Source organism: Coregonus lavaretus, assembly GCF_964263955.1.
Source record: "Coregonus lavaretus genome assembly, chromosome: 12".
Classification (NCBI taxonomy): Eukaryota; Metazoa; Chordata; class Actinopteri; order Salmoniformes; family Salmonidae; genus Coregonus; species Coregonus lavaretus.
In genome coordinates, this window is record NC_139999.1 from 33,425,695 (window position 1) to 33,438,981 (window position 13,287).

The following is a 13,287-nucleotide window of genomic DNA, read 5'->3' on the forward strand; positions in this document are numbered from 1 at the left end:
TTGTTGTTGTTTTTTTTGGACGCATGAATCACGATGTGAGTCATGGATTACAGTTTCTCCTGTCCTATAGACTATTTTCATGGCGAGGAACCATTTAACATCAAGTTGTAAAATAGTGAACTGCTCCTTTAAAAGTGGAAGTGGCACTCTCAAACAGTCAGTGAGAGGTGTGTTTGTCAAAATATTTTGTGTTTGTGCTTCTTCTGACAGTGACTGCTCGAGCTGCCGATCACCTGCTCTGTAAGGTAAGTAGCAAGTCGATGAAGGCTTCCAAATTGTTTAGCTAGCTTCACATGTATATCAGCTGTAGCTACATCCATAGCCTCATAACGATTAGTGTGTGAACTTCTTGCTAGCAGCAGCGTTTAGCTGGTTCAGCTACACACACCCACACAATCAAGTTATTGGACTTTGCACCAAGCTAATTTAACTAGCTAGCTAAAACATTACTGAGGGGATGTTAATGGAAATCCAGCTAGGACAGCTGCTCTAGCTAGCTAGCTAGTTAATACTCTCAACCACCTCAGTGCCTCCTTTTCCATGTCAAGGAATTTACGGGCATGCCAGGGCTTGTCTGTGTCTGCTGCTTCTACTGTGGGTGTGTTCCTAAATTCAATCTGGAGTGCCAGAGTGGGCTCTGGGCGTTCACAAAATCAGAGCGTTGTCAGATTGTCTGTTCATAAATTCGCTCTGGCTATCTACTCCTATTTCAGAGCACTCTCCACTGAGTGTGCCAGAGAACAGAACAACTGATTAATTTACTTTTGCCCTTAACGTGTGGCCCAACAACATTGAACGCGTCTTTACTGCTTCTGAGGACTATCATTCATCTTTCATTGTAGTGTGTTGATTGTCAAGTTGCGTCAATTCGAATCTGGTATTGGAACAAAAGAGGATTCCCCCTTTTGACACCCACTAGGGTGTCACTCATTAAAATACAATACAAACAAAAATAATCACACTTTTATTAATAGGCAATAATGATAATAAAAAGGCCTTCAGTCCTTCCATCTACACCTAACTTGTACTAGGTTGGCTACCAGCCACCCAGGAACTTCAAACCTTCACACAAGGAAAGACAAACACAATAGTTAAAATGGATTCATAAAACATAAACAGGGAATTTTGATTCCCCCTTTAGACACCCACTAGGGTGTCACTCCACCACCTCACCAATAGCAAACCAAGGGTCATCCTTTGTCAACCCCATTTTCCTCCGAAAGCTAGACTCAGTGTCTGCATCTCCTTCTTGAGCCTCCAGCAAAGGCATCATACCAGCAGCATGCACGACATCTGTAACAGACTTTCTCAGACAAGGGATAATACAGGCAGCACAGCACACCAAAATTACAAACACAACAATTAGGGTCAGAAATCCAGTAACCACCAGCGCAGCATACTTACCAAACCACTCCCCCAACCAGGAGAACAGTCCGTTTCCCTCCATTCCAGCCATGCTCTTCATTTCAGCTGATAGTTTATCTAAACCAACTAGGGCTTCAGAGATACTCCCGTCAGGACTGGTATTGTTAGGGATAAACGTACAACAATGGCTTACCATTCTTTAGACACCACCCCTTTCTGCCTGATCTAGAGCCAACCTCTTTTTACTAAGTCATGAGTGGAATGGCGGATAATTGTTCAGAGATCCCTTTTGCTGCACCCCTAGTCTAGCCAATAAATCGTTGTTGGTCGTAACATATATAATTAATCCAATCCACAATTTTGCCTGTCACCCACCAAAAGAACGTGGTAGTAAACCCTTCCCCTAATTGTTTCATAGCTCGGTATCCATCCGATACCCCCCTTGGTATCCCAATCGCATCCATATAAATAGGGCTATTCTCCTTCTTGTTAAAACTCCTCCTACATCTGTTTAATACTTTGTTCCTGGTGACTAATTCTAACTAGCTGAACCAGTAGAACCAGGGCGCACGTATCTAGCCACCCTTTTGGAATTCTCTGCCTTATACTGCCTTTACTGGCACACGCCCACCACACATCGGTTACAGGGGCTGTAAGGTTTAGAATTCTCTCCTGTGCTTCCAAACTTAAGTCCGTCACATTACTACTATCTCCAATTGATAATTGGTGATGTCTTTGTTTCTCTTTACCTCCCATCTTGATGTTCAGTCCCGCCCGGTCTCATATCTCCAAGTGTGTCTAAACACTTGAGTCTAGGAACAATCCGTCGTGGGGGCCGAACACGAATATAATAGGATTTTATAATCCCAATTTGCTTATTGACATGTACCCCACCCGTTGGCTACGTCCCTAACCCTTATTTTGAATCTGACAGTCTGCCCTTCTCTGACTCCCATTTTGTAGGCCACTCGTCCTTGACGGTCAGTATGTCGTGTCGCTTCTCTTCTCTTTTACTTTTTAACAATGGTAAGGGCATAGCGTAATTGGTGGTGGATCTTGACATATCAAGACCATTGCCGAGACTATGATGCAGCTCAAGTCATCCATATTCCCAAAAACCGCCAACCCTCTCCTGTCCTCAGTCTTTCTGCTTGGTACTACCCCATACTCACACCCTGAGAACACACTACAGTGATGATAGGTCGGGGTAGGAGATCTTCATTAACAGAGGTGATCCCCAGACCCTATTGGTCCAGTTCTTCTCTCTAACTCTGCGTGTGTTCAGTGGTGCTTGCATGTGTTCTTACCTTTTTGCAGTGGGTAACGTGGACCCAGGTTGCTCTTTCTGCTATTCTAATGGCAAAGGCAGTGACCAATATAACCTGATAGGGCCCTTCCCAACAGGCCTGCTTCCAGTTTTTCTTCTTTAGGGACTGGATGCTCACCAGTCACCTGGTTAGATAGAGTGGGTCACCTTCTCCTTTAGTTCACCTGTGGGGCACAAAACCTCTGACATACGGGTGTGGTTAATAAACTATCTTCACACGTGTTCAGCTCTCAATTTCTATTTCTGACTGCATTCTCTTTCTAGACTGTATCTATTTATTTATTTTTTAAAGTATTTTGTCCTCTCCTTCGTATATATTTATTATTTAATCCTACCATCTACTATCATCCCCCTTTTGACACATGTTTTGCCCATGTGTCAATATTACCACCTACCTAAACAATCACTTAGGTAATATTGGTAATTTATCATCCAATTGCCATCCCTTATTTGTTAATTTTTTTTAGACTGTCCTTGCTTCTTTATTGCTCCTCCCACTTCCTTTGTCTTTTATGGCAGCTAAATTCGACTTTCATTCAGTTCAGAATCAATAGTAATCCAATCAATCAATCCCTTATCTTGTAAAAACACTCATGTTTAGTTCAAACTCTGTTCTACCCCGGCTCTCCCGGGCTTGACCTGAAGACTGATGGTTGGACATGACAGGTCCATACTTAAATATTTCAAACCTAACACAAACCCCCTAAATTTAACATAACAACCCTTTATAACCATCATACTAGGTGTGTTGTTTTTTATTTGAAAAACCAAATTTGAAAAACAACAACCACAAATAGCCAGGCCCCACTTAATTTGGTAGCTCACTTTTATGACCTAAATACTGCCTAACTTCACTACTGCTCCCCCTAGCCCTGGGCAACATTCCAATGAGATAAGCTAATCTCTTTCTCCTGGTTATACATTATGTTAACCTTCAATTACCATCAGTAATCTAAAGATGGTAGTACACACAAAACATGATACAGATATCCCCAGTCCTAACCCATCAATAATTGTTTGTATCAATCTAATTCCTCATAACTAATCCATAAAACCACTCAAAATTCCTAGAGTATACAATGATTATTTAATTGATTACCCTAAATCTGCTACATGTGATCTCATCTCAAATGATCCATTATCAATTATTTGATCAACCTCCTAGGAAAATCTGTCTCCCCTTCTATTGTTCCTGTTGAAGTGCTAAGTCAATAGTAGCCAATTCAAACACCTCACAATTTGGATCAAAGGGTTCTACTCTTTCTCCCTCAAGGACTAGTCACGCCTTATCTTCCTCTTCCTCACGCTCAAAGCTGGGAAATAGACGTCTGTTAGGCTTCTCTCTCTTTTCTTTCTTTCCTCCTCCCCTGGGTCTGCATTGAAAAGAGTTATGGCCTGTCTTACCACAGTATCTGCATGGGACCTCACACTCTCTGGCGAAATGCCCTCCTTTGTTACAGTTGAAGCATCGACCTCCCCCGCTGTAGCCTTCACTTTTCCCTGCCTTTACCCGCTATTTCCCCAAGAGTGTCCATTAGGTACTCTGCTCCGTTCTGCTCTTTCTTGGCTCTGTCCTGTCTGATATTCTTCTCATGATGGATTGCATGTCTCTCTGAGGCTATTACACAATTCAGTTATTTTCCCAACATACTCTCCATGATCGGCCCATGGCAAAAGTGTCCTCTGGGCATCCCCTGAAACCCATTGCCTTCTAACGGCAGCCCAAACCTTACTATTCCTGTTTTGGGGTGGGTCATTCCTTCTACCGCTCTGGCCACGTCCTCTGTGTTCATGGCCTCTCTGCTAAATGGCATATTATTATTATTATTATTATTATTATTACTGTATACATCTAAGGTTGCTGGGGCCCCTTTCATTCCCCGCCAATAGATTAGGTAAGGCTATCAGTGGGTACTGGCCCCCTCCTACTCTCTCTCTCTCTCACACTGCTTCTTTAAATTTACCCCTACGCGGTTCTCCCTCCTGTTTCCACTCGGAACAGGTTTTGTCTGTTTTTCATTTTAACGTAATATTTGTCCGTTATTTAAAGTACGTTAGTCTATTTATTTAAATCAAATTATTCCCACCTAATTAGTTAAAGTCGGTGCATATTTATATTTCAACGATAAACCAAATTATTTCAGTCTAATTATTTAACCAGTATTTTGCAGGGTCAAACATCAAACGTTACATTAAATAATAATCCAAATTGCTTCAACTTAATTATTTAAAACCAGTATTATGCTATGTCAAACATCAAATGTTAAATCAAATACTAAACCAAATTGCTTCAACATAATTATTTAAAACCAGTATTATGCTATGTCAAACATCAAACGTTAAATCAAATAATAAACCAAATTGCTTCAACATAATTATTTAAAACCAGTATTATGCTATGTCAATCATCAAACGTTACAGTTCAGTTATATCAGTTCAAACGTTTCAGTTTAGTCATACTAGTTATTCATTATTTTACCTTTATGTTCCCAATTTACTATTACTCCTTCCAACCTCGCCTCCTATTCCTCCTCCTATCTACAAAATACTCAGCCGAACCTAGCCGTACCCTCGTAGTTACGGACCTCGCCGGTGTAATTCTTCGAACCTAGCCGTACCCTCGTAGTTACGGACCTCGCCGATAGCAATTACTAATTCAATGATTCCCTATATCCTCGAACCTAGCCGTACCCTCGTAGTTACGGACCTCGCCGAGAGATTTCAGTATTTTCCCCGAACCTAGCCGTACCCTCGTAGTTACGGACCTCGCCGGTAGAACAATACTCTATGGTACCATGGTTTAACATCACATTCACCACAGGTTTGCATGTCACAATATGGTGCTTATCTACTCATAATAATTCGTATAATAATTCATAAATTTAGTTCACTTACATCAAACAGGTGTTTCACAAAATTAATTGTGCAGAACTTTAGTTATATAACAATAGGTCTCTGCTTACCTGTTTTTAGTTGTCCGGACTCTTTGTGAAACACACCGTCCAACGACAGCGATGTCCAATCGGCCGGACAATTCCCAGCGAAGTCCCTCTACCAGATCACGTCGTTGGTCACCAATTGTTAAGTTGCATCAATTCGAATCTGGTATTGGAACAAAAGAGGTGAACACACGTCTTTTAAGATATACTAGTATTTTAATTAATGCAAACACTTGAATGGTAAATATTATGTTCGTATATACGGGCTCACTGAAACACCACGCAGGGCAGACAGAGAACTAACTGTCCCAACCCAAAGTTATTATTTTAATACTCTGACAGAGATAGTTCCCGTTCAAAGCGGGCCTGTCAGAGTAGAGGCTGAGCGTGGTTTAAACATACTCAGCCTATCGTTGGCGCACTGGCTGGTCCCAGCCCCTTGGCGCTTCACTGTTGCCGGGCATTAGTTGTTTTTTGCAACTTGTCTCGAGAGTCAGCAACCCTCAGACATAGTTTCCTCTTCTTCATTGTTGCAGTACACATGTCCTTGAGCGGTTTAACAAAGAGGCAGTGTGTGTGTGTGTCACAAGTCTATCTCAGCCTCCCCCCTAACGGTTCCTCACATTAGTCACAGCTTGTTATGTTAAACAATCTATATCAGTACAGCACAAACCTATTATGTTTAATCATTAATGTATTCTTTTTAAGCTAGGCATCACATCTAATTATAAGAAAATAGATCCCAACATGATTCATAACATTGTTTCTCTTTTTGAGAGAAAGGATGGCACCAAAGAGAAGTGTTGCCTCTTCCACCAAAGCCACTGAAGAGGATGGAAAGAATATGAAGCAAGAGCCTGACACACCAAAGGATGCCTTTACCTCTGCCAAAGAGGCACTGAAGGTTGCAGGGCCACACGTTAAGGGCAAAAGTAAGGCTGATGAGAAATGCTTGCTGTCAGAACAGCACTCAGGAGAGGTGAGTTGGACATCATGTCATATCAAGGCAGGAAGTAGACCATTTATTGGGCTGCCTGTACCACCTATCAGACAAATGTATTATGTACTATTTCAACTCAAAAGTCCTCCTGTGCAGCCATTATTTTACATTTTAGTCATTTAGCAAATGCCTTTATCCACATAGAGTGCATTCGGAAAGTATTCAGACCCCTTGACTTTTTCCACATTTTGTTACGTTACAACCTTATTCTAAACTGGATTAAATCGTTTTTTTCACTTATCAATCTACACAGAATACCCCATAAAGACAAAGCAAAAACAGGTCTTTTAGAATTTTTTGCAAATGTATAAAAAAAACCTGGAAAGACTACATTTACATAAGTATTCAGACCCTTTACTCAGTACATTGTTGAAGCACCTTTGGCAGCAATTAAAGCCTCGAGTCTTCTTGGGTATGACGCTACAAGCATGGCACAACTGTATTTGGGGAGTTTCTCCCATTCTTCTCTGCAGATCCTCTCAAGCTCTGTCAGGTTGGATGGGGAGCGTCGCTGCACAGCTATTTTCATTCCGGGCTCTGGCTGGGCCACTCAAGGACATTCAGAGACTTGTCCTGAAGCCATTCCTGTGTTATCTTGGCTGTGTGCTTAGGGTCGTTGTCCTGTTGGAAGGTGAACCTTCGCCCCAGTCTGAGGTCCTGAGCGCTCTGGAGCAGGTTTTCATCAAGGATCTCTCTGTACTTCAAATCAAATCAAATCAAATTGTATTTGCCACATGCGTCGAATACAACAGATGTAGACATTACCGTGAAATGCTTACTTACAGCCCTTAATAAACAATGCATTTTTTTTTTATAAAAAAGTACAACAACAAAAAAGTATTCTGAAAAAAAGAGCAGAAGTAAAATAAAATAACAGTAGGGAGGCTATATACATGGGGGTACCGGTGCAGAGTCAATGTGTGGGGGCACCGGCTAGTTGAGGTAGTTGAGGTAATATGTACATGTGGGTAGAGTTAAAGTGACTATGCATAAATAATTAACAGAGTAGCAGCAGCGTAAAAAGATGGGGTGGGGGTGCAAATAGTCCGGGTAGCGATGATTAGCTGTTCAGGAGTCTTATGGCTTGGGGGTAGAAGCTGTTGAGAAGCCTTTTGGACCTAGACTTGGCGCTCCGGTACCGCTTGCCATGCGGTAGCAGAGAGAAGAGTCTATGACTAAGGTGGCTGAAGTCTTTGACAATTTTGAGGGCCTTCCTCTGACACCGCCTGGGATAGAGGTCCTGGATGGCAGGAAGCTTGGCCCCAGTGATGTACTGGGCCATACGCACTACCCTCTGTAGTGCCTTGCGGTCGGAGGCCGAGCAGTTGCCATACCAGGCGGTGATGCAACCAGTCAGGATGCTCTCGATGGTGCAGCTGTATAACTTTTGAGGACCCATGCCAAATCTTTTCAGTCTCCTGAGGGAGAATAGGCTTTGTCGTGCCCTCATCACAGCTGTCTTGGTGTGTTTGGACCATGATAGTTTGTTGGTGATGTGGACACCAAGAAACTTGAAGCTCTCAACCTGTTCCACTACAGCCCCGTCGATGAGAATGGGGGCGTGCTCAGTCCTCTTTTTTCCCTGTAGTCCACAATCATCTCCTTTGTCTTGGTCACGTTGAGGGAGAGGTTGTTATCCTGGCACCACACGGCCAGGTCTCTGACCTCCTCCCTATAGGCTGTCTCATCGTTGTCGGTGATCAGGCCTACCACTGTTGTGTCATCGGCAAACTTAATGATGGTGTTGGAGTCGTGCCTGGCCATGCAGTCATGGGTGAACAGGGAGTACAGGAGGGGACTGAGCATGCACCCCTGAGTGGCCCCCGTGTTGAGGATCAGCGTGGCAGATGTGTTGTTACCTACCCTTACCACCTGGGGGCGGCCCGTCAGGAAGTCCAGGATCCAGTTGCAGAGGGAGGTGTTTAGTCCCAGGATCCTTAGCTTAGTGATGAGCTTTGAGGGCACTATGGTGTTGAACGCTGAGCTGTAGTCAATGAATAGCATTCTCACGTAGGTGTTCCTCTTGTCCAGGTGGGAAAGGGCAGTGTGGAGGGCAATAGAGATTGCATCATCTTTGGATCTGTTGGGGCGGTATGCAAATTGGAGTGGGTCTAGGGTTTCTGGGATAATGGTGTTGATGTGAGCCATGACCAGCCTTTCAAAGCACTTAAATAAATAAATAAATTGGTCATTTAGCAGACGCTCTTATCCAGAGCGACTTACAGGAGCAATTAGGGTTAAGTGCCTTGCTCAAGGGCACATCGACAGGTTTTTCACCTAGTCGGCTCGGGGATTAGAACCAGCGACCTTTCGGTTACTGGCACAACGCTCTTAACCACTAAGCTACCTGCCGTTCATGGCTAGTGCTACGGGTCGGTAGTCATTTAGGCAGGTTATCTTAGTGTCCTTGGGCACGGGGACTATGGTGGTCTGCTTGAAACATGTTGGTATTACAGACTCAGACAGGGACATGTTGAAAATGTTGGTGAAGACACTTGCCAGTTGGTCGGCACATGCTCGGAGTACATGTCCTGGTAATCCGTCTGGCCTTGCGGCCTTGTGAATGTTGACCTGCTTAAAAGTTTTACTCACATCGGCTACGGAGAGCGTGATCACATCGTCATCCGGAACAGCTGGTGCTCTCATGCATGCTTCAGTGTTGCTTGCCTCGAAGTGAGCATAGAAGTGGTTTAGCTCGTCTGGAAGTCTTGTGTCACTGGGCAGCTCGCGGCTGTGCTTCCCTTTGTAGTCTGTAATAGTTTTCAAGCCCTGCCACATCCGACGAGCGTCAGAGCCAGTGTAGTTCGATTCAATCTTAGTCCTGTATTGACTCTTTGCCTGTTTGATTGTTCGTTGGAGAGCATAGCGGGATTTCTTATAAGTGTCCGGGTTAGAGTCTCGCTCCTTGAAAGCGGCAGCTCTACCCTTTAGCTCAGTGCGGATGTTGCCTGTAATCCATGGCTTCTGGTTGGGGTTCTTACGGTCACTTTGGGGACGACGTCATCGATGCACTTATTGATGAAGCCATTGACTGATGTGGTGTACTCCTCAATGCTATCTGAAGAATCCCGGAACATGTTCTAGTCTGTGCTAGCAAAACAGTCCTGTAGCTTAGCATCTGCGTCATCTAACTACTTTGCTCCGTTCATCTTTCCCTCGATCCTGACTAGTCCCCCAGTCCCTGCCGCTGAAAAGCATCCCCACAGCATGATGCTGCCACCACCATTTTATTTTTTATTTTATTAGGCAAGTCAGTTAAGAACAAATTCTTGTTTACAATGACGGCCTACACCGGCCAAAGCCGGACAACGCTGGGCCAATTGTGCGCCGCCCTATGGGGCTCCCAATCACGGCCGGTTATGATACAGCCTGGAATCGAACCAGGGGTCTGTAGTGACACCTCAAGCACTGAGATGCAGTACCTTAGACCACTGTGCCACTCTGGAGCCTCACCGTAGGGATGGTACCAGGTTTCCTCCAGACGTGACGCTTGGCATTCATGCCAAAGAGTTCAATCTTGGTTTCATGGTCTGAAAGTCCTTTAGGTGCCTTTTGGCAAACTTCAAGCAGTCTGTCATGTGCCTTTTACTGAGGAGTGGCTTCAGTCTGGCAACTCTACCATAAAGGCCTGATTGGTGGAGTGCTGCAGAGATGGTTGTCCTTCTGGAAGGTTCTCCCATCTCTACAGAGGAACTCTGGAGCTCTGTCAGAGTGATCATCGGGTTCTTGGTCACCTCCCTGACCAAGGCCCTTCTCCCCTGATTGCTCAATTTGGCCGGGCGGCCAGCTCTAGGAAGAGTCTTGGTGGTTCCAAACTTCTTCCATTTAAGAATGATGGAGGCCACTGTGTTCTTGGGGACCTTCAATGCTGCAGAAATGTTTTGGTACCCTTCCCCAGATCTGTGCCTCGACACAATCCTGTCTCTGAGCTCTACGGACAATTCCTCTGACCTCATGGCTTGGTTTTTGCTCTGATATGCACTGTCAACTGTGGGACCTTATATAAACAGATGTGTGCCTTTCCAAATCATGTCCAGTCAATTGAATTTACCACAGGTGGACTCCAATCAAGTTGTAGAAACATCTCAAGGATCATCAATGGAAACAGGATGCACCTGAGCTCAATTTCGAGTCTCATAGCAAAGGGTCTGAATATTATTGTAAAAATGTTATTTCTGTAGTTTTTTAATACATTTGCAAAAATGTCAAAAAACCTGTTTTCACTGTGTCATAATGGGATATTGAGTGTAGATTGATGAGGAAGAAAATGTATTTGATCCATTTTAGAATAAGGTTGTAACGTAACAAAATGTGGAAATAGTGAAGGGGTCTGAATACTTTCCGAATGCACTGTATCAGAGCCATAGTAAGTCAATTTTTGTGGGATTATTTAAGATACTCTTTTGAAGAGGTAGGGTTTCAGATGTTTTCGAAAGATGGGCAGGGACTCTGCTGTCCTAGATACAGGGGGAAGCTGGTTCCACTATTAGGGAAGAGCTTGAACTGGGCTGAGTGGGAGCTGCCCTCCCGTAGGGGTAGGAGGGCCAAGAGACCAGAGGTGGCAGAACGCAGTGCTCTGGTTGGGGTGTAGGGTTTGAGCATAGCCTGAAGGTATTGAGGGGCAGTTCCTCTTGCTGCTCTGTAGGCGAGTACCATGGTCTTATAGTGGATTTGAGCTTTGACTGGAAGCCAGTGGAGTGTGCAGAGGAGTGGGGTGGCATGGGAGAACTTGGGAAGGTTGAACACCAGGCGGGCTGCAGCATTCTGGATAAGTTGCAGGAGTTTGATGGCACAAGCGGGGAGCCAAGCCAACAGCGAGTTGCAGTAGTCCAGATGGGACATGACAAGTGAGTGGATTAGGACCTGTGCCGCTTCCTGTGTGAGGTAGGGTCGTACTCTACGGATGTCGTAGAGCATTACACTGCAGGAGTGAGTCACTTCTTTGATGTTTGCAGAGAATGACAATGTCACACCAAGGTTCTTTGCACTCTGGGTGGGGGACACCGTGGAGTTGTCAAGCTAGGGCCTAGAATCGAGCCAGGGGGACACCAGTATCAATAATACATGGTGCAGACACAGATCCACTCCACGTCACCTGGTAGGAGCGACCTGCCAGGTAGGATGCAATCCAAGAGTGTGCAGAGCATGAGACGCCCAGCCTTGAGAGGGTAGAGAGGAGGATCTGATGGTTCACGGTGTCGAAGGCAGCGACTGGATGATGAGAACAGAGGAGAGAGTCAGCTTTGGCAGTGCGGAGAGCCTCTGTGACACAGAGAAGAGCAGTCTTGGTTGAGTGACCTGTCTTGTAGCCTGACTGGTTAGGGTGAAGAAGATCGTTCTGAGAGAGATGGCGAGAGTTGGTCAGAGACAGCATGCTCAAGTGTTTTGGAAAAATAAGAAAGAAGGGATACCAGTCTGTAGTTTTTGACATCGGAGAGGTTGAGTGTTGGAAACCAACCGGTCTGGACATTTTTAAAGTCAGAGGGGACGCAGCCAGGGGTCAGGGATGAGGGAATGGGAGAAGTTTCCCAGAGATTGGGAGAAGTTTCCCAGGGATGGTCTGGAGAAGGGAGGAGGGGATGGGGTCGAGCGGGCAGGTTGGTGTGCGGCCGGACCTCAGTAGACGCAGGATTTCATGTGAAGAGAGAGGGGAGAAAGAGGTCAAGGCGTAGGGCAGTTCTGTGTGAGTGGGACCAGTGAACTCAATAGGCTGAGTGAATGAGGAGCGGATGTCGTCAACCTTCTTTTCAATGTGAGTGGAGGGGTGGAGGATTAAAGCTGCAATATGTAACTTTGGGCGACCCGACCAAATTCATATAGAAATGTGAGGTATAGATCTGTCATTCTCATTGAAAGCAAGTCTAAGAAGCAGTAGATCTGTTCAAAGTGCGCTACTTCTATTCTTCCCGTGCTTAAGTTTTGTTTTTGCGTCTTTTACTTTCGGTTTTGTACACAAGCTTCAAACAGCTGAAAATACAATATTTTTGATTATGGAAAATATATTTCACAGCGTTTTAGATGGTAAAATGATTCTCTACACTATACTTCCTTGTTTTGTCACATAAACAGAAATGAGGGAAACTATTAGAATTTTGTCAACAAGGAAATGGTGAAGCAAATTCTGCATAGTGCATCTTTAAGGAGGGAGAAGGTGGAAAATGGTTTCCTAGCGTTAGAGGCGGAAGCTTGACATTTAGAGTGATAGAAAGGGGCTTGAGCAGCGGATACAGAGGAAGAAAAGGTAGAGAGGAGGGAGGGAAAGTATAATAAGTCCTCCAGAAGTTTAGTTTTCCTCAATTTTTCTGTAAGCTCGCAATGAGTCACTCAGCCACGGAGCAGGAGAGGAGGGCCGAGCCTGCTGGGAGGAAAGGGGACTGTGCGAGTCATAGGATACGGAAAGGGAGGAGTGTAGGGTTGACGAGGCAGAATCAGGAGAAGGATTTAGCAGAAGGGAGAGATTATAGGATAGGTTAGAAGAGGCTGGTGGGAGGAGATACAGGAGGACTGGCTCATTGTAATTGCTGGAATGGAATATATGGAATGGTAGCAAACGCATGAAAACAATGCATTTGACTCCGTTCCATACATGCCCTTCCAGCCATTACAATGAGCCCATCCTCCTATAGCTCCTTCCACCAGCCTGCTCTGATTGAGGT

At 44.7% G+C, this 13,287-nt stretch overlaps 1 protein-coding gene across 1 annotated transcript in view; it reads left to right on the plus strand.

Moving 5' to 3' along the window:
* The first annotated feature begins 201 nt into the window (after window positions 1-201).
* The window catches only part of LOC311137848 (protein mono-ADP-ribosyltransferase PARP3-like), a 32,908-nt gene continuing 19,822 nt past the window's right edge, over window positions 202-13,287 (plus strand). The window contains 2 exon segments of the mRNA XM_084172451.1: window positions 202-245; window positions 6,409-6,610. Coding sequence (XP_084028577.1) covers window positions 6,416-6,610 — 195 coding nt within the window. The 5' untranslated portion in view covers window positions 202-245; window positions 6,409-6,415.